Genomic DNA, 25164 nt, shown 5'->3' on the forward strand with positions numbered 1-25164 from the left:
ATCATTGCTAGACAACCATTTTCAGGTCTTGCAATAGATTATCATGCAGATTTAAGTCAAAACTGTAACTCGGCCACTCAGGAACATTCTCTGTCTTCTTGGTAAGCATCTCCAGTGTAGGCCTTGTGTCCTGCTGAAAGGTGAATTCATCTCCCAGTGTCTGGTGGAAAGCAGACTCAACCAGGTCTTCTAGGATTTTGCCTGTGCTTAGCTCAATTCCGTTGATTTTTTATCCTGAAAAACTCCCCAGTCCTTAACGATTACAAGCATATGATGCAGCCACCACTATGCTTGAAAATATGGAGAGTGGTACTCAATAATATGTTGTTCTGGATTTCCCCCAAACATAAATCTTTGTATTCAGGACAAAAAGTCAATTGCTTTGGCACATTTTTTGCATTATTACTACAGTGCCTTGTTGCAAACAGGATGCATATTTTGGAATATTTTTACTCAGTACAGGCTTCCTTCTTTTCACTCTGTCAATTAGTACAGTAACTACAATGTTGTTGATCCATCATCAGTTTTTTCCTATCACAGCCATTAAACTCTAACTGACCTCATGGTGAAATCCCTGAGCTGTTTCCTTCCTCTCCGGTAACTGAGTTAGGAAGGACGGCTGTATCTTTGTAGTGACCGGGTGTATTGATACACCATCCAAAGTGTAATTAATAACTTTACCATGCTCAAATGGATATTCAATGTCTGTTTATTTTTTTTTACACACACATCTACCAATAGGTGCCCTTTGTGAAGCATTGGAGAACCTCCCTGGTCTTTGTGGTTGAATCTGTGTTTGAAATTCACTGTTTGACTGAGGGACCATACAGGTAATTGTACTGTATGTGTGAGGTACAGAGATGACGTAGTCCATGCAACTTATTATGTGATTTGTTAAGCACATTTTTACTCCTGAACTTATTTAGGCTTGCCATAACAAAGGGATTGAATACTTTTTGACTCAAGACATTCCAGCTTTTCATTTTTTATTAATTTGTAAAAAAAATAAAAATGAACATTGTTTGACATTATAGGGTATTGTGTGTAGGCCAGTGACCAAAATGTAATACATTTAAAATTCAGGCTGTAACACAACAAACATTTGGAAAAAGTCAAGGGGTGTGAATACTTTCTGAAGGCACTGTACATAACCATAAAACTACAGCAGCTGTAAATAGGACACCATTCTTACTTACCATCCACTGCGAGTTTGGCCTGGGTCTTGTCGTCCAGGGTCTCACAGGAGTAGAAGCCACGATCGGCCGTAGTCACACTCTTAAAGACCAGGGTCTGCTTGGCTCCGTCCATCTTGATCTCCATGTTGCCTCCAGGCTGTAGCACCACACTGTTCTTCATCCACCTGACCTCTTTTGAGGGCTTACTCAGCTCTACTTCCAGCTTCACCTCCTTCTGATCCTCCACCACTGTCACATTCTCCAGCTTCTTCTTGAACATCACCGGCTCCACTGTCAGGGCACAAAGAAAACACAGATATTACCACTCCTTTCTGAAAACTGTAGCCCTTCTAAGCTAAATTGCTTAGAAGGCTTCTACATTTTTGTAAACAATGGCTGTAATTGTATATCAATCAAAACAATCAGAGGATTATACAGAAAATAAGTATATCGATGGGAAATGTGCTTATTTTTATAACATAAGTGTTAAAGCTGCAATTTAACTTTTTGGGCACCTGACCAAATTCACATAGAAATTTGCGTTTATAGATCTATCATTCTCATTGAAAGCAAGTCTAAGAAGCGGTACATCCATTCTATTTCTATGCTTCTTGTTCTTAAGTTTTGCTTTTGCGTCTTTTGTACACAAGCTTCAAACAGTTGAAAATACAATATTTTTGGTTATGGAAAATATATTTCACAGCGGTTTAGATGGTACAATGATTCAAATCACATTTTATTTGCCACATGCGCCGAATACAACAGGTGTAGACCTTACAGTGAAATGCTTATTTACAAGCCCTTAACCAACAATGCAGTTTTAAGAAAATAAAAAAAAGTGTTCAGTAAAAAAATAGATAAGTAAAGAAATTAAAATAGCAAATAATTAAAATTAAAATAAAATAACAGTAGGGAGGCTATATACAGGGGGTACCGGTACAGAGTCAATGTGCTGGGCACCGGTTAGTCAAGGTAATTGAGGTAATATGTACATGTGGGTAGAGTTAAAGTGACTATGCATAGATAATAAACAGAGAAGCAGCAGCGTAAAAGAGGGGGTCTGGGAAGCCATGATTAGCTGTTCAGGAGTCTTATGGCTTGGGGGTAGAAGCTGTTAAGATTGCACTCAATTTGCCAAATGGAGGGCGAGGGAGAGCTTTGTACGAGTCTCTGTGTGTGGAGTAAAGGTGGTCTAGAGTTTTTTTTTCCCTCTGGTTGCACATTTAACATGCTGGTACACCATAGTTGCTTGTTTTGTCACATAAACTGAAATTAGGCGAACTATTATAATTTTTGCAACCAGGAAATGGCAGAGCTATTTCTGCATAGCGCACCTTTAAAGCGAATGGAGGTTGGTTCTTACGTTGCACTTGGAGGGTAGCACTGCAGGTTTTGCCCTCTGCATCCATGCTGATCTCTTGAGCATCCTCCTGACTGACTGAGGTGATGGTGAGGGAGTGGCTGGTGCCCCCATGCTCAATCTTATATTTGGGCCCAGCAGTGATGGGCACGTTGTTGCAGAACCATTTTACTTTGACGTCAGCTGGGGTGACACTACACTTGAAGATGGCCTCCTTCCCCTCCACAGCAGCGACGTTGCTCAGCTTGGAAGTCAGCTTCACCAGTCTGGGTGCTGAAAAGGACAGAATGGAATAGATTATTTGGAGACATAATTAGACTCAGGCACAGAGAAAATTAGTTAATATGAAAATACATGGCTTAATATCTAGTGCGTTTGACTATATGTCTGTAACTACTGTATACAGTATATTGTATATTACCTAAATTACCTCGACTAACCGGTGCCCCCGCACATTGACTCAGTACCGTTACCCCCTGTATATAGCCTCGCTATTGTTATTTTTACTGCTGCTCTTTAATTATTTGTTACTTTTATTTCGTATTATTTTATATTGTATTTTTTTGTGTGTTTTTTTGGGGTATTCTTTCTTAAAACTGCATAGTTGGTTAAGGGCTTGTAAGTAAGCATTTCACTGTAAGGTCTACACCTGTTGTATTCGGCGCATGTGGCAAATAACATTTGATTTGATATGTCTGTAACTACAGTTCATATTGTAGTAGTCAGTGACCAAGTTGTAAATCTAATGAAAGCAAAGCCTCAGCTACCTTTGGTGGAGACCTTGGCAGAGGTCTTATCATCTTTGCATTCACAGCTGTACTCTCCCTCATCCTCTTTTGCCATTCCTGTCACAGTAAGGACCCGCTTGGGACCATCAGTGCTGACACAGAACCTGCCGCCAGGTTTGACCTCACAGCTGTTGTGGCGCCAGAGCACGTCCCCTAAGGCTCGGTTCAGTTCACAGGTCAGGGTCAGGGTACCACCCAGCTCTGTGGCTACAGGCTGCAACTGCACTACAAACTTCAGTGATGAATCTGAAGGGAAACATGGCCAGCATTTCATTAGCTAAATGGAATATGTATGATCTTCATAGGCATTGACTATACTCACAGAAACATACAACACTAGCCCGTCAATCAATTGTTCTGATGAATGAATAGCAAACTAACCTTTGACTTGAACTTTGAACTCAATCTTGTCGTCAGCAGTGTGGCAAGAGTAGTTCCCACTGTCTTTGAGTTCAGTGGACTTCACAATCAGGGTACGAGAATGTCCCTCTCTCTTCATGTCATACTTAGAGCCCTCCTTCAACTCCACTCCGTCCCTGAACCACTTAACACTGGCACTCTCCAAAGTCAACTCAGTGGTCAAAACAATCTTTTCACTTGCTTGAACATTGCATGTATCCTTCACTGCAGTCTTTTTAAACTTGGCAGAGGATTCTAGAGACAAAAAATAAGACTTGTTAATATAGAGGTGATAGCAAAGACAAATATTGTTGAAAGTCAATGACATCCTACCTGCCACCTCTATCTTGAAGGCCAACTTCTCCGCTCCCACCTCACAGGTGTACTCTCCAGCATCCTTCTTCTCCACCTTCTCTATCACCAGCTGACGAGTCTTGCCCTTTGTCTCCATGGAGACTGTCTTACTGGAAGTCAGCAGCTTGCCATCCTTGTACCATTTCACCTCCGTCTTGTTATCGATCACCTCACAGGTCAGAGTGGCTTTCTGAGAGAGAGTAGCTTTCACGTCTTTCTGTACAGAATCCTTGTTGGAGAAGGCAGCTTGAGTCTCTGAAGGAGAAATCATGAAATGGCACAGTAGTATTAGAAACCCTTCATTTAGGGTGGAACACAAAAGAAACAGGAACCACATCTCTACATGGGATAGACATCGGACTGGGAGGCGTTGAGCAAAACAAGTCAATAACCAGCTATTCAAATATAGTTTTAGATAGACACAAATATAGACAGAAATCTACAACAACAAAAACAGGCAATACATTCAGAGAACATCGGCTTGAGAATACAAAACATATTCTTGACACGACTTCCTCCAAGGCTGCCTCCTCTCCTTGTTTGGGCAGGCTTCGGCGTTCGTCATCACCGGCCTTCTAGCCACTGCCGCTCCTCATGTCATCATTCCATTTGTTTTGTCTTGTTATTACACACACCTGGTTCATATCCCCTCATCAGTACATGTATAAGTGTTCCCTCTGCCCCCTTGTCTTTGTGTGTGATTGTTTATTGTGGAGGAGAGAGGAGCTCGGTGGAGCTCCGTGTACTTTGTATCGCCGGGAATATTCCCTGTGTGCCTTGTATTTTCCAGTGCGCCTGTTTTGAGTGTTTTTACGCATTACTCCGTAACTCTGTGGTTCAGAATAAATCCTGTTATTCTGTGATTTACCCTCCTGCGCCTGACTCCTTCAAAATCACCTCATCACAATTATTTTGACAATTCAGCATCCAAAGCCTTGAGAGAGACATCAATATAGACAACCACCTTTCATATCGTCCCATACCTGCCACCTGAATCTTATAGACCAGTTTCTCCACTCCAACCTCACAGGTGTACTCTCCAGCATCCTTCTTCTCCACCTTCTCTATCACCAGCTGACGAATCTTGCCCTTTGTCTCCATGGAGACTGTCTTACTGGAAGTCAGCAGCTTGCCATCCTTGTACCATTTCACCTCTGTCTTGATATCGGACACCTCACAGCTCAGAGTGGCTTTCTGGGAAAGAGTTGCTTTCACCACTTCCTGTACAGAATCCTTGTTGTAGAAGGCACCCTGAGTTTCTGAAGGAGGAACCATTGAAGGATATGATGGAAATTAAAAACCTTTCACTCAATATAACATCAAAACAGGAACCATATCTGTAGACTGGACAAATACGGGAGGCATTGGACATAGAGCAGCCTTGCAAAGTCAATCATCCGAAATTCCAATGTGGTATGGAGACGTTCCACACCAGAAAAACAAACAGGGAAACAGAGCACTTATATAACCCCATGAGCAACATCAGTCAAACAATACACAGTATTAAAAGGACATTGTTGTGAGGAATCAAAACAACCAATTAAAAACCTCCCCAAACCTATCTGTTTGTAAGATAGAATTGACAAATTCTAAGGTCCCAATTACACTTTAAAAATAACAGAATAGCTGTAAGTTTGTAAGATAAAAACAGAACAAAAAATGTAACTGTGTATGTCCCATAACATCTCCTCAGACCAAGGTACTGTAAATCTCTTCTTCAAATAAGAAGAATACAAGACAAATTCTTAGGACAGACAAATGGGCAACCATTCCAGCAACCAAAGCCTAAATGGCACCACAGAGGGCATGTACTGTAACTAAAAAAGAACTCCTCCTTACCTCCTGTCACGTGTATCTTGAAGGCCAGCTTTTCTGTTCCCACCTCACAGGTGTACTCTCCAGCATCCTTCTTCTCCACCTTCTCTATCACCAGCTGACGAGTCTTGCCCTTTGTCTCCATGTAGACTGTCTTACTGGAAGTCAGCAGCTTGCCATCCTTGTACCATTTCACCTCTGTCTTGGTATCGGACACCTCACAGGTCAGAGTGGCTTTCTGGGAGAGAGTAGCTTTCACGTCTTTCTGTACAGAATCCTTGTTGGAGAAGGCAGCCTGTTGTGCTTCTGATGGGACAGTCATGGAGGGGCACAATGGCAGAAACATTTAATTTAGGGTCAAACAGTATCAACACCAAAATCAGGACACATCACTTACTGTCCTGTACAGACATGGGGACAATTAACTACAGAACGTACACCGGGAGTCAACAATTCTAACATGATACGGAGAAAAACGAACTATGCAACAAACATGGAAACAGACTATTCAGACATAATATAAGCTAGAGCAGCAACACAGATTGTAGGAGACATACACTTGGGAAGACAACTCAACAAATGAAAGAACCTTTGTCAAACACAAGTTTCATCAGATATATATTTGTAGGACAGGCATATGGACAACCATCCCTCCCACTATAAGCCCTATAGCAGACGATAGACAGACAGTAAATCCAATAGTTACAAAACATTCCATACCTGCCACCTGAATCTTATAGACCAGTTTCTCCACTCCAACCTCACAGGTGTACTCTCCAGCATCCTTCTTCTCCACCTTCTCTATCACCAGCTGACGAGTCTTGCCCTTTGTCTCCATGGAGACTGTCTTACTGGAAGTCAGCAGCTTGCCATCCTTGTACCATTTCACCTCTGTCTTGTTATCGATCACCTCACAGGTCAGAGTGGCTTTCTGGGAGAGAGTAGCTTTCACGTCTTTCTGTACAGACTCCTTGTTGGTGAAGGCAGCCTGGGCTTCTGTAAATCAACCATTAGCAATTCAAATATAGAATGGGAATAGACACACAGCCGCAAAAGGGACAGAGACCAGTGAGACGTCCCCATAAGCAACAATAGCAAGCCACAAGTCAAAACAACCAGAGACAAATCAAGCAAAGAAACAACCTTGATGTGCCAAATACAGGTGTAGGATTTTTGCCAGTTTGCTACAGCAGGAAAATAATCCTGCAGCAACAGTAAATGTGAATTATTTGTAGGGGTTGCTAAATTGTTCGTAAGGGAAAATCAAGTCTGAAATTTCAAAGTGGAAATTACAAACTTTAGAAGCCTTTTAAAACGTCAAATACACTACAAGTTTTACATTTCTTGCATTGCATGAAAGTAGTCCTGCAACAGGGTGATCAAATTAAGATCATACATCTGTTTACCCCCTTGTCTGATAGAATCAACTAATCCTAAAATCACAATTTTAACACTATGGAAACAACAAATTAGGCGTTGGTTTTTGACTGAGACTAAATCTAAATGTAATTCAACAGTACATTTGCCAAAGCTTCCCAGAGGACAGCTAAATATATCACAGTTATCTTTTCCTAAGATAATCATGTCAAATGTGCATATCACACAGACAACAATTCCAGCAATCAGGCCGAAAGCAGACAAGACAGCGAGTCGATATATCCTTCTTACCTGTCACCTGAATCTTATAGACCAGCTTCTCTGCTCCAACCTCACAGGTGTACTCTCCAGCATCCTTCTTCTCCACCTTCTCTATCACCAGCTGACGAGTCTTGCCCTTCGTTTCCATGTAGACTGCCTTAGTGGAAGTCAGCAGCTTGCCATCCTTGTACCATTTCACCTCGGTCTTGGTATCAGACACCTCACAGCTCAGAGTGGCTTTCTGGGAGAGAGTAGCTTTCACCTCCTTCTGTACAGACTCCTTGTTGGTGAAGGCTGACTGTTGGGTTTCTAAGGGAACAATCATGGAGGGGCAAAGTAGCATCACAAGGGTTTAAACAAAAAACAGGATTTTTCAACACTGGACATCTGTCTCTCTCTTTCTCTCTTTTCCCGGAGGAGCTGAGCCCTAGGACCATGCCTCAGGATTATCTGACTTGCTGACTCCTGGCAGTCCCCAGTCCACCTGGTCGTGCTGCTGATCCAGTTTCTGCTGTTTTGCCTGTGGCTATGGAACCCTGACCTGTTCACCGGACGTGCTACATTGTCCCGGACCTGCAGTTATCGACCCTCTCTCTCCCTCTCCTTCTCTCTCTCTCCCTCTTCCTCTCTCCCTTCTCTCTCCCGCACCTGCTGTCTCGACCTCTGAATACTCGGCTATGAAAAGCCAACTGACATTTACTCCTGAGGTGCTGACCTGTTGCACCCTCTACAATCACTGTGATTATTATTTGACCCTGCTGGTCATCTATGAACGTTTGAACATCTTGAAGAACGATCTGGGCTTAATGGCCATGTACTCTTATAATCTCCACCCGGCACACCCCTCAGAGCATGGTTCCTCTCTAAGTTTCTTCCTAGGTTCCTGCCTTTCTAGGGAGTTTTTGCTAGACACCGTGCTTCTACATCTGCATTGCTTGCTGTTTGGGGTTTTAGGCTGGGTTTCTGTATAATAACTGCTGATGTAAAAAGGGCTTTATAAATACATTTGATTGATTGACTGATAGAAAAGCCAGTCAACCAGCTACAACTCTAATATTGCAGAGACAGACACAGCGCACCATTGAGGTGTCCTGAGAAGCCATGAAATTCATCCAATGAAACAACTTTGAAGCCCAAATCTACAAACCATGTTTTATCTGATAAACCCACCAATTTCAGTCTCAATTATAAAAACATTGAAACTAACAAAACAACCATACATTTTTAAGATAAAGAGCAGAGCGGAAGCAATTCAAATGTTGTACATTTTCCAAACCATCTCCAAGGACTGAGAGGGAAAACATTCAAGATTTGCAAGACTGGCACATAGACAACCACTCCAGCAACCTTGGTCAAAAGCAGACAATAGACAGTCAGAATATCGATATTTGGCTTACCTGAAACATGTATTTTAAAGACCAGCTTCTCTGCTCCAGCCTCACAGGTGTACTCTCCAGCATCCTTCTTCTGAATTTTGTCTAATACCAACAGACGACTCTTGCCCTTTGTCTCCATGGAGACTGTCTCAGTGGAAGTCAGCAGCTTGCCATCCTTGTACCATTTCACCTCAGTCTTGGCGTCGGACACTTCACAGCTCAGAGTGGCTTTCTGGGAGAGAGTAGCTTTCACCTCCTTCTGTACAAACTCCTTGTTGTAGAAGGCTGACTGTTGGGTGTCTGTGTGAACAATCATGGAATGTCACAGTAAAATCGGAAACCTTTCTTGTAGGGTTGAACACTAAAAACAGGAACACTATTTGCATAGGCAGTCTGGGATTCTGAGGGGACAATAGTTTTTGTAGCTTTTTACACATTTTACAAATTTGCCTCAGTTATTAAACAAACTCATTGCTCGTCCATATCTGTACACTACCAGTCAAAAGTTGGGACACACCTACTCATTCAAGTTTTTTTCTTTTTTTCTTTTTTACTATTTTTTACATTGTAGAATAATAGTGAGGCATCAAAATTATGAAACAACACATATGGAATCATGTAGTAACCAAAAAAGTATTAAACAAATCAAAATATATTTTATATTTGAGATTCTTCAAATAGCCACCCTTTGCCTTGATGACAGCTTTGCACACTCTTGGCATTCTCTCAACCAGCTTCATGAGGTAATCGCCTGGAATGCATTTCAATTAACAGGTGTGCTTTTTTTAAAGTTAATTTGTGAAATTTCTTTCCTTCTTAATGCGTTTTAGCCGATCAGTTGTGTTGTGATAAATATAAAATCAAATCAAATCAAATGAAATTGTATTTGTCACATGCGCCGAATACAACAGGTGTAGACCTTACAGTGAAATGCTTACTTACAAGCCATTAACCAACAATGCAGTTTTAAGAAAGAATGCCAACAAAAAAAATCACAAAAAAATACAATATAGATAATATGAAATAAAAGTAACAAAAAGTTAAAGAGCAGCAGTAAAAATAAAAATAGCGAGGCTATATACAGGGGGTACCGGTAACAAGACAATGTAAGGGGACACCGGTTAGTCGAGGTAATTGGGGTAATATGTACAGTTGAAGTCAGAAGTTTACATTCACTTAGGTTGGAGTCATTAAATCTCGTTTTTCAACCACTCCACAAATGTCTTGTTAACAAACTATAGTTTTGGCAAGTCGGTTAGGACATCTACTTTGTGCATGACACAAGTCATTTTTCCAACAATTGTTTACAGACAGATTATTTCACTTATACACTGTATCACAATTCCAGTGGGTCAGAAGTTTACATACACTAAGTTGACTGTGCCTTTAAACAGCCTGGAAAATTCCAGAAAATGATGTCATGGCTTTAGAAGCTGCTGATAGGCTAATTGACATCATTTGAGTCAATTGGAGGTGTACCTGTGGATGTATTTCAAGGCCTACCTTCAAACTCAGTGCCTCTTTGCTTGACATCTTGGGAAAATCAAAAGAAATCAGCCAAGACCTCAGAAAAAAGATTGTAGACCTCCACAAGTCTGGTTCATCCTTGGGAGCAATTTCCAAACGCCTGAAGGTACCACGTTCATCTGTACAAACAATAGTACGCAAGTATAAACACCATGGGACCACGCAGCCGTCATACCGCTCAGGAAGGAGACGCGTTCTGTCTCCGAGAGATGAACGTACTTTGGTGCGAAAAGTGCAAATCAATCCCAGAACAACAGCAAAGGACCTTGTGAAGATGCTGGAGGAAACAGGTACAATAGTATCTATATCCACAGTAAAACGAGTCCTATATCGACATAACCTGAAAAGCCGCTCGGCAAGGAAGAAGCCACTGCTCCAAAACCGCCATAAAAAAGCCAGACTAAGGTTTGCAACTACACATGGGGACAAAGATCGTACTTTTTGGAGAAATGTCCTCTGGTCGGATGAAACAAAAATAGAACTGTTTGGCCATAATGACCATTGTTATGTTTGGAGGAAAAAGGGGGTCGCTTGCAAGCCGAAGAACACCATCCCAACCGTGAAGCACGGGGGTGGCAGCATCATGCTGTGGGGGTGCTTTGCTGCAGGAGGGCCTGGTGCACTTCACATAAATAGATGGCATCATGAGGAAGGAAAATTATGTGGATATATTGAAGCAACATCTCAAGACATCAGTCAGGAAGTTAAAGCTTGGTCACAAATTGTCACGCCCTGGCTCTGGGGACTCTTATATGTTGAGCCAGGGTGTGGATTTTCTATGTGTGATTTTCTATGTTGTGTTCTAGTTCGTGTTTTCTATGTTGGCCAGGGTGGTTCCCAATCAGAGGCAGCTGATTCTCGTTGTCTCTGATTGGGAACCATACTTAGGCAGCCTGTTGGCACTAGTTATTTGTGGGATCTTGTTCTGTATAGGTTTGTGTTGGTGAACCTTTAGACTTCACGTGTTGTTTTGTTGTTTTGTTTGATCGTGTAAAGTACTCATTAAAAGATGTACGCCTATCACGCTGCGCCTTGGTCTGCCTCTTATAACGATCGTGACAGAAGATCCCACCGTAATAGGACCAAGCAGCGTGTGCAGGAGCAAACGCCGGGTATGGAACAGGAGGTTACTCTGGTAGATGTCCTCCTCGGTTGGGGGAGAATCACAGAGGAGGAGAACGTCCGCTACCGGAGGGTGATGAGGGAGGATGCCCAGGCAGGAGAGGAGAAGCGGCGCCAACCGGGCCGTCGTCGGACAGGCGAGAGGCAACCCCAATAATTTTTTTTTGGGGGGGCACACGATCATGGACGACGGGGCTGCTGGAGGCAGCTACAGTGCGAGTTTGCAGACTAGGACAGGAGGCCACCAGGTTATGGGGGCCATTGGTCATGAGGGGGAAGGAGAGTGTAGAGGCACGGCGAGAGGTACTGGGGTGTGTTACCAGTCCGGTCCGGCCCGTTCCTGATCCCCGCACAAGGCCAGTGGTGTGTGTTCCCAGTACGGTCCGGCCTGTTCCTGCCCCTCGCACCAAGCCTGTGGTGCGCGTCGCCAGCCCGGTCCGGCCTGTTCCTGCTCCCCGCACCAAGCCTGTGGTGCGCGTCGCCAGCCAGGTCCGGCCTGTTCCTGCCCCTCGCACCAAGCCTGTGGTGCGCGTCGCCAGCCCGGTCCGGCCTGTTCCTGCTCCCCGCACCAAGCCTGTGGTGCGCGTCGTCAGCCCGGTCCGGCCCGTTCCTGCTCCCCGCACCAAGCCAGTGGTGCGCGTCGTCAGCCCGGTCCGGCCCGTTCCTGCTCCCCGCACCAAGCCTGTGGTGCGCGTCGCCAGCCCGGTCCGGCCTGTTCCTGCTCCCCGCACCAAGCCTGTGGTGCGCGTCGCCAGCCCGGTCCGGCCCGTCCTGCTCCCCGCACCAAGCCTGTGGTGCACGTTGCCAGCCCGGTCCGGCCCGTCCCTGCTCCCCGCACCAAGCCAGTGGTGCGCGTCGTCAGCCCGGTCCAACCCGTTCCTGCTCCCCGCACCAAGCCAGTGGTGCGCGTCGCCAGCCCGGTCCGGCCTGTTCCTGCTCCCCGCACCAAGCCAGTGGTGCGCGTCGTCAGCCCAGTCCGGCCCGTTCCTGCTCCCCGCACCAAGTCAGTGGTGCGCGTCGTTAGTCCGGCACAGCCCGTGCCTGTTCAGGCACCGGTCAGCTGCTCCACACCGGAGCCTGAGCAATCTGCTCCACCGGTGTCCAGTCCAGCTCCGGCCAGTGGGGCCAGACCAGACCAGGGGCGCTACGGGGGGGTAGCGAGAGAGTGGTGGTCACGCCCGGAGCCGGATCCGCCTCCGAGGCGGAATGCCCACCCGGCCCCTCCCCTGTTGGGTTTGGTTGGCGCGGTCGCAGTCCGCGCCTATGGGGGGGGGGTAATGTCACGCCCTGGCTCTGGGGACTCTTATATGTTGAGCCAGGGTGTGGATTTTCTATGTGTGATTTTCTATGTTGTGTTCTAGTTCGTGTTTTCTATGTTGGCCAGGGTGGTTCCCCAACAGAGTCAGCTGATTCTTGTTGTCTCTGATTGGGAACCATACTTAGGCAGCCTGTTGGCACTAGTTATTTGTGGGATCTTGTTCTGTATAGGTTTGTGTTGGTGAACCTTTAGACTTCACGTATCGTTTTGTTGTTTTGTTTGATCGTGTAAAGTACTCATTAAAAGATGTACGCCTATCACGCTGCGCCTTGGTCTGCCTCTTATAACGATCGTGACACAAATGGGACTTCCAAAGTTGTGGCAAAATGTCTTAAGAGCAATGAAGTCAAGGTATTGGAGTGGCCATCACAAAGCCCTGACCTCAATCCTATAGAACATTTGTGGGCAGAACTGAAAAAGTGTGTGCGAGCAAGGAGGCCTACAAACCTGATTCAGTTACACCAGCTCTGTCAGGAGGAATGGGCCAAAATTCACCCAATTTATTGTGGGAAGCTTGTGGAAGGCTACCCGAAACGTTTGACCCAAGTTAAACAATTTAAAGGCAATGCTACCAAATACTAATTGAGTGTATGTAAACTTATGACCCACTGGGAATGTGACGAAAGAAATAAAAACTGAAATAAATAATTCTCTCTACTATTATTTTGACATTTCACATTCTGAAAATAAAATGGTGATCCTAACTGACCTAAAACAGGGAATTCTTACTAGGATTAAATGTCAGGAATTGTGAAAAACTGAGTTTAAATGTATTTGGCTATGGTGTATGTAAACTTCTGACTTCAACTGTACATGTAGGTAGAGTTATTAAAGTGACTATGCACAGATAATAAACAGCGTAGAAGAGGGGTGGGGGGTGTGGGCAACTCGAATAGGTTTTGTCGTGCCCTCTTCACGACTGTCTTGGTGTGCTTGGACCATGTTAGTTTGTTGGTGATGTGGACACCAAGGAACTTGAAGCTCACAACCTGCTCCACTACAGCCCCATCAATGAGAATGAGGGCGTGCTCGGTCCTCTTCTTTTTCCTGTAGTTCACAATCATCTCCTTTGTCTTGATCACGTTGAGGGAGAGGATGTTGTCCTGACACCACACGGCCAGGTCTCTGACCTCCTCCCTATAGGCTTTCTCGTCATTGTCGGTGATCAGGCCTATTACTGTTGTGTCATCGGCAAACTTAATGATGGTGTTGGAGTCGTGCCTGGCCATGCAGTCATGAGTGAACAGGGAGTACAGGAGGGGACTGAGCACACACCCCTGAGGGGCCCCCATGTTGAGGATCAGCGTGGCGGATATGTTGTTACTTACCCTTACCACCTGGAGACGGCCCGTCAGGAAGTCTAGGATCCAGTTGCAGAGGGAGGTGTTTAGTCCCAGGGTCCTTAGCTTAGTGATGAGCTTTGAGGGTACTATGGTGTTGAACGCTCAGCTGTAGTCAATGAATAGCATTCTCACATAGGTGTTCCTTTTGTCCAGGTGTGAAAGGGCAGTGTGGAGCGCAATAGAGATTGCATCAGATGTAGATCTGTTGGGGCGATATGCAAATTGGAGTGGGTCTAGGTTTTCTGGGATAATGGTGTTGATGTGAGCCATGACCAGCCTTTCAAAGGACTGAGGGGGGGTATACAGATGATAGCGCTATTTGGTAAATGACCAAGTACATATTATGGCAGGAACAGCTCAAATAAGCAAAGAGAAACAACAGTCCATCATTACTTTAAGACATGAAAGTGCATTCACAAAAACAATCAAGCGCTATGATGAAACTGGCTCTCATGAGGACCACCACAGGAATGGAAGACCCAGAGTTACCTCTGCTGCAGAGGATAAGTTCATTAGAGTTACCAGCCTCAGAAATTGCAGCCCAAATAAATGCTTCACAGAGGTCAAGTCACAGACACATCTCAACATCAACTGTTCAGAGGGGACTGTGTGAATCAGGCCTTCATGGTCAAATTGCTGCAAAGAAACCACTACTAAAGGACACCAATAAGAAGAAGAGATCTGCTTGGGCCAAGAAACACGAGCAATGGACATTAGACCGGTGGAAATGTGTCCTTTGGTTTGGAGTCCAAATTTGACATTTTTGGTTCCAACCGCCATGTCTTAGTGAGAAGCGGTGTGGGTGAACGGATGATCTCTGCATGTGTATTTCCCACCGTAAAGCATGGAGGAGGAGGTGTTATAGTGTGGGGGTTATTTGCTGGTGACACTGTCTGTGATTTATTTAGAATTCAAGGCACACTTAACCAGCATGGCTACCACAGCATTCTACAGCGATACGTCATCCAAACTGGTTTGGGCTTAGTGGGACTATAATTTGTTTTTCAACAGGACAATGACCCAACACACCTCCAGGCTGTGTAAGGGCTATTTTACCAAGAAGGAGAGTGATGGAGTGCTGCATCAGATGACCTGGCCTCCACAATCACCTGACCTCAACCCAATTGAGATGGTTTGGGATGAGTCAGACGGCAGAGTGAAGGAAAAGCAGCCAACAAGTACTAAGCATTTGTGTGAACTCCTTCAAGACTGTTGGAAAAGCATTCCAGGTGAAGCTGGTTGAGAGAATGCCAAGAGTGTGCAAAGCTGTCATCAAGGCAAATGGTGGCTATTTGAAGAATCTCAAATCTAAAATATATTTTGATTTGTTTAACACTTGTTTGGTTACTACATGATTCCATATGGATTATTTAATAGTTTTGATGTCTTCACTATTATTCTACAATGTAGAAAATAGAAAAAATAAAGAAAAACCCTTGAATGAGTAGTTGTGTCCAAACTTTTGACTGGTACTCTATATATGCTTAAGTCCATTCCTTACTTAGATTTGTGTGTATTGGGTATATGTTGTGAAATTGTTAGATATTACTTGTTAGAGATTACTGCACTGTCAGAACTAGAAGCACAAGCATTTCGCTACACCTGCAATAACATCTGCTAAACACGTGTATGTGACAAATACAATTTGATTTGATTTGATTTGAACTGAATACAATGATACTGTTCGTCCAGTGTGCTCGACAGACATTCCCTTCTCTCTTACCTTTTATCTTGACCTGGAATGTGACTTTGTCCTCCACTGTCTCGCAGGAGTAGTGTCCCTCATCACTCTTCTTGGCGTTCTTGATGACCAGTCTCCTCTGTGTCCCTTTGGAGATGATGGTGGTTCTTTGGTCCTCAGTGACCAATGTCTGATCCTTCCTCCACACCACCACCCCGCTTGCAGACGATACCTCACAGTTCAACTCAAGGTCCCCGCTGAGGGCAGGTGCTACCCCCATGGGACCTTTGGGCTTGTTCAGGAACTTGGCTTCATCTGGAAGAGAAACAGGGATGGGATTTGTCATCAAGAACAAAAACTTGAATTGTCCACTTTTTTTATTCATAGAAATGTGGTATCAATCCATTGATACTTTAAGGTTATAATTAAATGTTAACAAAGGACCATATGGAGAATAATTTTATTTATTTATCTGTGATGATTTATTTGCTTTACAAATATTGGATTATGCTATTATAATCAAACAGCTACATTTCATACACCATCATATGATAAGTGGGTGTCTGCCTGTGCGTGGTTGGAAGATGGTGGGACAGCACCAGTGACACATTGGACTTTATTACATGATGACAGAGAGCTCTTTCCCATGCTAGATGGCTCACTAGCGCCTGGTGTTAGCTGTCACAGTCCAGCCTGTCCCTGTGTTGTGAGAGGGGCTTTCTGTAGGCAATGTAGGTTAGAGGTTGCATTTGATACACTGTGTCAGTTTAAGACCCGGGGTCAGACTAACCCACTGGATTTAGAGTTTTTAAAAAACATATGTCAGTGTGTAAAAAATAAGTAATAATAATAATACCAAAATGGTGTTCAGTGAAAGTGTACAGCATTTTGCTATTCCTGCAATTCTAATAAAAGGATATGGGAATCTGAGGGACCAGGTGCCAACAAGTTATTAATACGTTGTATACATGTACTCATTGGAGTGGTTTCTTCTTTCTAACATGACAGATTACTACAGGGGTTGTGGTGATTCCTTTTTTTAAATCTTTCGACTGTCCTGTTGTACCTTTCAGAGAAAGCTGCAGGGACATTCTGTCTTCATTTAAGACACACTCATAGATGCCCGTGTCCTCTTCTGTGACATTGTGTACCATTAGAATCCTCTTGCGGTCGGTGCTTATGCACTCATACTTCTTGCCCATCTTCAGCTCCTGTCCATTCTTCATCCAGACCACCTACAGAGTTAGAGGAAACATTATAATTCTGCTGAACACACAATCCACATAAGAGACAGCATAACACATTAATTTACACAGTGATTTGAATCTGGACAATTTGAAAGAGTTAAAGTATTTTTGTATTTATTACACGACCCCTTTTAAGTTTCCTAACCCTGACAGACCAATAAAGTATTACTTTGTTCATTCATTAATTCAATCATCTGGACTTTTCCCACTACACACCTGAGCATCATAATCGGACACATCTGTGGTCAGCTGGGCGGAAGACTGGGCGCTGCAGGTCACCACCTCAGTGTGAGTGGACTTACTGGTGAACCGGATAGGTGGAGCTAGAAATAGAGGTTTCACATGTAGCTGTATGTGGAAAATCTAATGGAAAGATGAGGACTGTCTACCAAAAGAAAACACATGAGGAACTGAGGTTAGGAACTGAGGTTCCTAACTGCTTGTATAGCATGAATACAAAAGGACTCATAGAGATACTGTATATATAGCCTCTATACAGGCAAGTCTAAGCATCCAGCTAATGAAGACATGCACATTCAACCCACAGTTCTTATTCTTGGCATTGCTCTCTATCCCAGTGCTTACCCTTCACTTTGAGTATACAAGTGCTCTCGGAGCCACCGCCCACAAATTTGACCACGGCTCCATTCATCTCCATCAAGACAGTTCGGATCGTCAGCGTATGTGTGGTCTTTTGGCGTGTGATGAGGTAGTCAGCCCCACTGCGCAGGAGGCGGCCGTTGATAGACCAGAAGCCAGAGCACACGGCAGACAGGTCCACAGAGAGGGAGGCCTCCTCGCCTGAGATGAATGTGCTGTTCATCAGGCCTGTCTTCACCTCTGCAGAGGGCTCTGGAAGAAAGGGTAAAATAAATCACATAAATATGCTTAATTCAAAAGCAGCATGCTGGGGTTTTACTGAAGTGATCAAATCTGGAGAGGCCGTGGTTTATAGGATATATTGTCTCACAGCTAAGGGTTTAGAGTGTATTATTGTTATTGTTAAACCAGAGACAGAGAGAAAGAAATGACACATCCGGAAGTAATAATAATGAGATATTTCTCTGTCTCACCGAGGTAGAAGGTCCCAGGCACCTCCATGTATTGGCTCTGGCCGTAGTCGTTGGCTGCAGAGATGCGGAACTGGTAGCTGGCCTCCTCTGTGATGTTCTGGATCGTGATCTCAGTAAAGGGGCTGATCTCCATGCCATTGCACCTCTGCCAGGTCTGGGCACCCACCTTCCTCCTCTCTACCATGTACCCTTTGATGGGCACGGGGCGGTCACTGTCTGGGGGTGACCAGTGGAGGGTGATGGATGAGTCACTCTTGTTACGCACCACCACGTCGATAGGGGGATCTGGAGGGTGCTTTCTGGCAGCTGGGGAGGGAGGTATAGTTTGATTAGGCTCATGTACATTTGATACATCATGAGATAATTATAAGTGATATGATGTATCTGCAGATGTAACTTTGTGATGGGATTATTCAAAAAGGTATTCTAATTTAGAATTCCCTTATTTGGCGTCGTGATAGGAAAAGGGCTTTTGAGTCTGTGTGCTATGCATTTAGGTCTATGTCTGTAGCTCACCCGTGACAGAGAATCGTGTGGAGGTCTTGCAGTCTCCAGCCACAAAGGCCACCTCTCCTGAGTCGTCGGCCTGGCAGTGGCTGATGGTTAGCGTGTACTGTCTGAGGGTGCACGCAATGGATATGCGTGTGTCCGGCTTCAGACGCTCGCCGTTGCGTGTCCAGTAGGCGTCAGAACAGGGGTGCTCCAGCTCAACACAGAAGATCACTGTATCACTCTCTGGCACTCCAGTCCTCCTGGGCAGCTTCTTAGTGATGTTGCCTGGAAGTGACAAGCACAGGGGTCACCAAAGGGCAGGTGTAGTGTGGTCTACAACACTGCAGCCCTAATACTGTGTAAACTAAATACCAAGGTTATTGCCCCCTGGAGAGGTCATAAAGGAAATTGGATACCCCCTTTGCATCGTTAAATGTTTTGACAGTATTTTCACAGTATCGTTTGACAGTAATATGCAGTAATGCCTATTACATGACGAAACTGGACAACATGTAATTGTAAACTAAAGCAGTGTAAACTTCTGTCTTATATGTTTCCCATCAAAGTATATGTAGGAACGATCTCAATGTGATGATGTTGCCTTATCTGTTAATGGATGCATCAGAAGGTTGTCAGAAGACTAGGGACAGGTAGCTTAGAGGTTAAGAGCGTTGTGCCAGTAACCGAAAGGTTGCTGGTTCTAATCCCTGAGCCGACTAGGTGAAAAATCTGTCGATGTGCCCTTGAGCAAGGCACTTAAACCTAATTGCTCCTGTAAGTCGCTCTGGATAAGAGCGTCTGCTAAATGACAAAAAAAATTTAAAAATGCCTTTTGTACCCAGCACAGTGAGCTCGGCCACGGTGCGGCTCCCCTCCTTCATCTCACAGATGTAGACGGCATCATCATTAGTGGTGACATTGCGGATGGTGAGGCGACGCATGGTCCCCTCCTCCTCCATGCAGTACTTGGAGCTGTCTTCCAGACGTGTCTCCTCCATGAACCAGCTGGCCTGGCTAGCCGAAACAGGCACCTCACACAGCAGCATGGCCGTCATCTTCTCCTGGACCTCCACATCCTGCAGCTTCCTCCTGAACGGCACCTTGGGCTCTGAGGATCAGGGGAAGAGCGCAGAATAATTCTCAAAAGGTAAGGGAAATTATCCATATTGGTAGATACGTAAGTCAATTGCTCAAAAAGTCCATCTCTTTTTGTTTTTGCCTATTCAATGAAGATGTCTTTCTTTGAATACACTGTACCATCCAATGCCTTGGGCTATGACACAGGAGGATTGCAGAAACATTTTCAAAAGGTGAGTGACTCCAGTAATTCAATTAGCTAATGTATCTACAGTATTTTTGAACACTCCACGTACCACTTTAAACAAGTATGTGTACAGTAGTAGCGTTTCAATCACTTATGTATTTCATCAACAACCCAATACTCTCCAACCAATCCAAGCCAACATTTTGTCATGTGTCCACCTCAGGAAAGAAGTGTAAAAACGTGATACACACACATGATTTATGACTGATGTCTATGGGCTCCAATAAATCACTCAGAGTATTCTCATAAAATAAAAATAACATTTACAATCCTTAGAGAGCAGATTACATAGACAAGTGATGTTTGGTTTTCAGAAACAAAAGGAATCATCTCCATTTAGGCTTAATAATGATTTAGTTCTCTACGATGTAACTGTCTGTTTACTTTATTATGGAATGAGCTTACAAGGCAATTTACAATGTTATTACTATATATTCCTCCATTTTGATAAAATAAGAACAAGTCATCAGCACTCAAAATAATCAGCAAAAACATTAAATAATTTCAAAATAGTGGCTTATGCTTTTGGGAAACAGTTCAGAGGGTTGAGAAGGGTCAGAGGGTAAACCATATTCACTTACATTTTGGGTTAGCGTTTATGTGCTGCTCTCATCTCCCCACATATCTTATCATCTAAATGTGTGTGTTTTGAATGTTTGGCTGGGACTACTGAGTAGGTTTCTATTATGACCTTTTCCAAAGGTGCTTATTGCATACCAGGGGATTATCAAAATTATCTGGTATTAATAGGAACACTGGTGCATAAAGGGCAGAGGAATACAGCCCCGCTCCCTTGCAAAGCCCCCGACAAAATCCTATAAAACAACAACACAACAACAAGGCAGGCATGTCGAGTATCCATTATCCGGCATCAATTATAACCAGACGCAACCAAATGCACTGCCATGGGCTCTGCACTCGCTGTCAAATTGAGACAGAGATTAATAACCGCCATTGATAATCCATGCTCCAGGCTTCTAGCCAATCAGGGGTGGCTCATGGAAAGTCACCCTAGCTCTGGCGCCTGGGGGTCACAGCGGGCTAATAGGCATTGTGAACTACTCATCACCGGCTTAAAATAGATCAAATACAACACTCCCCCTTCATATCGCTGCCAGCATTTAAGTCTATGTTGGAGAAAAGTTAAACTGTGCTCAGGTGAACGTTTTAGCTTACTTTCGTTAATTCTGGTAGTGTAGACCAGGGGAGAACAACTGCCCCCTCTCATCAAGCCACGAAGGCTGACCGCGGTACTGCAGGCATTGTTTGCAGAAAACAGGATCCCCCATTATAGTGAATGAGGAAATGACAATCTTTGTGGTCAATCTTACTCAATGAGAAGGGGCATAACTGAGCTAGCCTGCAACTCCACTTCCTGGAGTAGCTCAAACTGTGCATGTTATGTCTCCATGAGATGCCATCTTAACCCGACTTGGCTTCAAATGCAATATTGAGTCTTCACATAGGAATGAATGGTGTCACGTGATCGATGGCTTTGTCCATTCATATACAGTATACAGTCATTGGTATAGACAGACTTGTCGAAATTCATTTCAGAAAGAGCATGACTGTATGACATTATACACTATCTCAAGGGAAACACACACTCAGTTAACCTCCTCAGATTTCTTTAGCTATCATGTTTAAACACTCTCTGAAACCAATGCTTCGAAGTGCACAAGTCCAGTACAGGGGGACCTCGACATCACAAGAATGACAAACTGTTATGTAGGCTTGCATTGCAGACACTTGAGCTATATTTAAACAAATGTTATATTTATAACTTATATACTAGTCCGGTATCAGCAATTCATATAGAGCAATGAGAGAGACTAATCTAAGGTCATCTCCCTACATGACAAGCATTGTTATGTCCCTCCATGAGTCATGAATCCTTTTGCCTTGTCATGGAAATATTATGGAAAAACGATCCTAACTTTTTCCTCAACAGCCAAGTGATGAACTAGACTTGGGAGTGCAATGCGAGATATGGCAATGCGAGACTATGAAAAAACAAATGCTAAACATTTTCTTTGAGAATGGACAAATTGAAATGATCATCCATAGAGTAAATTCACTATTTTATATAATTTACAGTATATTCAAACCAAACATCGCTCTTGAAAGACTGTACCAACATAACAGCATACTCAGTGGCGTAGCGCATTTTCGTGGAGCCCCCCGTAAGGTCCGAGCAAGCCCCCCCAACCAAAAAAAGAAATGAAAAACATTGTACATGTATATTTGACACATTTTGCCATGAGGCTGATCTAAAAATCTGCAGTTTTAAAGCTAATTTCCTGTCATTCCAAAAAATGTAATCATGGCTTATGCTATCTGGTGGGCCCGACCCCTGGGGGAACCCCAACCACGAGGGCTACGGAGGTGTGTGCTACACCAGTGAGCATACTGTATACCAAGCTTGTCAAAAGGTTTTAAAAAAGCTCTTCTTACCTTTAACGATCACCAGCACAGCGCTGTAGGTTTGTCCGGCCATATTGGAGGCATTACAGGTGTACAGGCCATTGTCGCTCTGCTTGCAGTACAGGATCTTGAGGATGAAGTTCTCGGCCTGGTCCTCATACATGATGTGCCTGCGTCCCTCGCCGATGTTCCCCCCATCCTTCCTCCAGATGATATGAGGCTTGGGGTGACCCGTCACGAAGCAGCTGAGCTTGGCATGCTTGCCCTCAGTCACCGTGCAGGTGCGGGTGAAGACGCTTTTGGGTAGCTGGCTGACCAGTGCTGCGCTGCCATGGTCCAGACCCAGAGCGCTCAGCCCGTCTGTGACCATATTGGTGGCCGTGGAAGGGGTGGTGGTGGAGTTGTAACAGGAGCTGCTGGTCTCGGCTGTGCGGTAGATGGAGATCCCTTCTTTACGCTTCTGCAGGTGGGAGAGGAGGGAGGTGCTCTTGTCCTGGCACAGGTGACGGGAGTCCTGGGTGTCTATGACCAAGGCGGCGGCGGAGTTCGAGCGGCCCACCGAGTTCTGGGCGCGGCAGGTGTATGTGCCGCTGTCCAGGCTGCGCACGCTCTGGATCCTCAGGGAGCTGCTGTCGCCGTCCGAGGTCACCTTGATGCGGTTTGTCTCGGCCAGGTAACGCCCGTCCTTATCCCAGTCAAATTTGGGCTCTGGGTAAGCCGCAACCCGGCAGTGGAAGACCACATCACCCCCCAGGCCCACGCGTGCAGAGGTAGGCTTGACCATGAAGACGGGGGCCCTCTCCACCATCTCCTGTGGAAGGCCTACATGAAGGGTTACGCATGCGTATGCCTCCCCAACGTTGTTTTTGGCCCGGCACATGTACTGGCCACTGTCTTCCAGGGTTAGATCGTAGATGGTGAGGCGGTAGACATTACCATCATCCACCATCTTGAAGCGGCCCCCGGAGGTCAGACGTAGCTTCTCTTTTTCCCAGGTAATCATTAGGGTGGGGTTGCCCACGATGGTGCAGCTTAGAGTGGCATCCTTGCCCACGCACACTGCGAACGCCTTGGGCCGCGTGAGGAATCTGGGGGCCCCTCCAAACAGGTTCTGGTCCATTACTGGTTCCTAGACTCCCAAGGAAATAGTGCCATTTAGAATAGAAACACACAATTGAAAGTGAGCAATACATGAGGATAGAACATAGAAGTATTGAATAATATATACAGTAAGTGAGCATAATAAAGATACACTTATAGAAGAATACTAAGCTATATCAAGATCATAACGCAAAAAAAGTAAGATGTCCTTCATTTGTTGTTGTCAATAATTTAAATATCTTGCCTCTTGAACTACAATGTCACACATGTATGACACTACACAACCTCTAGTGTCTCATCCTTCTCATGCCTGACATATGTTTTTATTGATTGCTACACTAAGGAATGGTACATTTCATGCTAACATCATGCTTTCGTTTGTGTTTGGAGCTCATTATCAGTTTATAAATTAGAATGTTAGCAAACTTATGGGTTATGTAATCCCTCGTGGGGCATTTAAGCCCTGAACGATGCCTGACAGGTATTTCTGTCTCCGAGGCTGTATGCCACCCCCAAGACCACAGACTTCCGCCGAGGCTGCCTCCCCTCCTTGTTCGGGCAGGTTTCGGCGTTCGTCGTCACCGGCTTACTAGCTACTGCCGATTCCATTCTCATCACTCCACTTGTCATGTCTTGTCTTGTCAATCACACACACCTGGTGCTCATTCCCCTAAATAGTATGTGTATAAGTGTTCCCTCTGTTCCCCTTGTCTTTGTGAGTGATTGTTTATTGTGAGAGCGAGTAGCTCGGTTGAGCTACTCTTCTATTCGTACTTGCCAAGGTGGAATATTTTCCCTTGTTATAGTTTCGTTTTCACGCTGGGAGCGTTTGATTTATGTAAACGGAATAAACTCTGGACTTCTGTGTTTTACCTCCTGCGCCTGACTCCTTCATTCACACCTCGTCACAGAATCACTCACCCGCTGAATGGAGTCAGCAGGAGAAGACCGCATGCCTGGAGTTGTGGCAAGGGTCCAGGAGCATTCCTCGATGCTGGCCAGCTTGGGGGAAGCGATGGATTGGGTTCTTCAGGTAGTAGAACGCCTGGAGAGGAGAGGACCCGATCTATCGAGATCAGCTGGTCAACCGGATCCAGCCACCTACACCCCAGCCCCTGGAGGGATCCAGATATCTCGGCCACCAGCGTTTGATGGATGGGACGGCAGCGCTATGTAAGGGATTTATGCTCCAACTCGAGCTGTATTTCTCCAGCATCAAGCTGGCGCCACTGGAGCAGGAGAAGGTATCCATCCTCGTTTCCTGCCTTTGTGGGAGAGCCCTGGAGTGGGCCAACGCGGTGTGGAACGAGAGAAGTGCCGCGTTGGAGGACTACGGGGAGTTTGCTCGCCTCTTTCGGGCCGTTTTCGATCACCCGCCTGAGGGTCGAGAGGCGGGCGAACGACTGGTCCATCTGAGGCAGGGGACGAGGACCGCACAGGACTACGCGCTGGAGTTCCGGACGCTGGCAGCGGGGTCCGGGTGGAATGAGCGGGCCCTGATCGACCAATTCCGGTGCCACCTAAGGGAGGACGTCCGACGGGAGCTAGCCTGCCGTGATGCCATGCTATCGTTCTCCCAACTGGTGGACATGGCCATCCGGCTGGAC

At 45.0% G+C, this 25164-nt stretch overlaps 1 protein-coding gene across 1 annotated transcript in view; it reads right to left on the minus strand.

The window, feature by feature from the left end:
* Nucleotides 1-23576, minus strand: part of LOC311146575 (obscurin-like) — a gene marked incomplete at both ends in the record, with an annotated part of 97377 nt that extends 73801 nt beyond the window's left edge. Inside the window, 18 exons of the mRNA XM_084183093.1 lie at nt 1197-1466; nt 2539-2808; nt 3303-3569; nt 3705-3977; nt 4056-4331; nt 5060-5335; nt 5916-6186; nt 6598-6887; nt 7560-7838; nt 8927-9205; nt 15939-16211; nt 16963-17131; nt 17360-17466; nt 17729-17995; nt 18217-18522; nt 18733-18993; nt 19547-19816; nt 22487-23576. Of these exons, the coding sequence (XP_084039219.1) occupies nt 1197-1466; nt 2539-2808; nt 3303-3569; nt 3705-3977; nt 4056-4331; nt 5060-5335; nt 5916-6186; nt 6598-6887; nt 7560-7838; nt 8927-9205; nt 15939-16211; nt 16963-17131; nt 17360-17466; nt 17729-17995; nt 18217-18522; nt 18733-18993; nt 19547-19816; nt 22487-23576 (5494 nt within the window). The remainder of the gene's footprint in view (nt 1-1196; nt 1467-2538; nt 2809-3302; nt 3570-3704; nt 3978-4055; nt 4332-5059; nt 5336-5915; nt 6187-6597; nt 6888-7559; nt 7839-8926; nt 9206-15938; nt 16212-16962; nt 17132-17359; nt 17467-17728; nt 17996-18216; nt 18523-18732; nt 18994-19546; nt 19817-22486) is intronic.
* Nucleotides 23577-25164: the final 1588 nt, after the last annotated feature.

The sequence above is a fragment of the Coregonus lavaretus genome (genome assembly GCF_964263955.1).
Source record: "Coregonus lavaretus genome assembly, chromosome: 19".
Classification (NCBI taxonomy): domain Eukaryota; kingdom Metazoa; phylum Chordata; class Actinopteri; order Salmoniformes; family Salmonidae; genus Coregonus; species Coregonus lavaretus.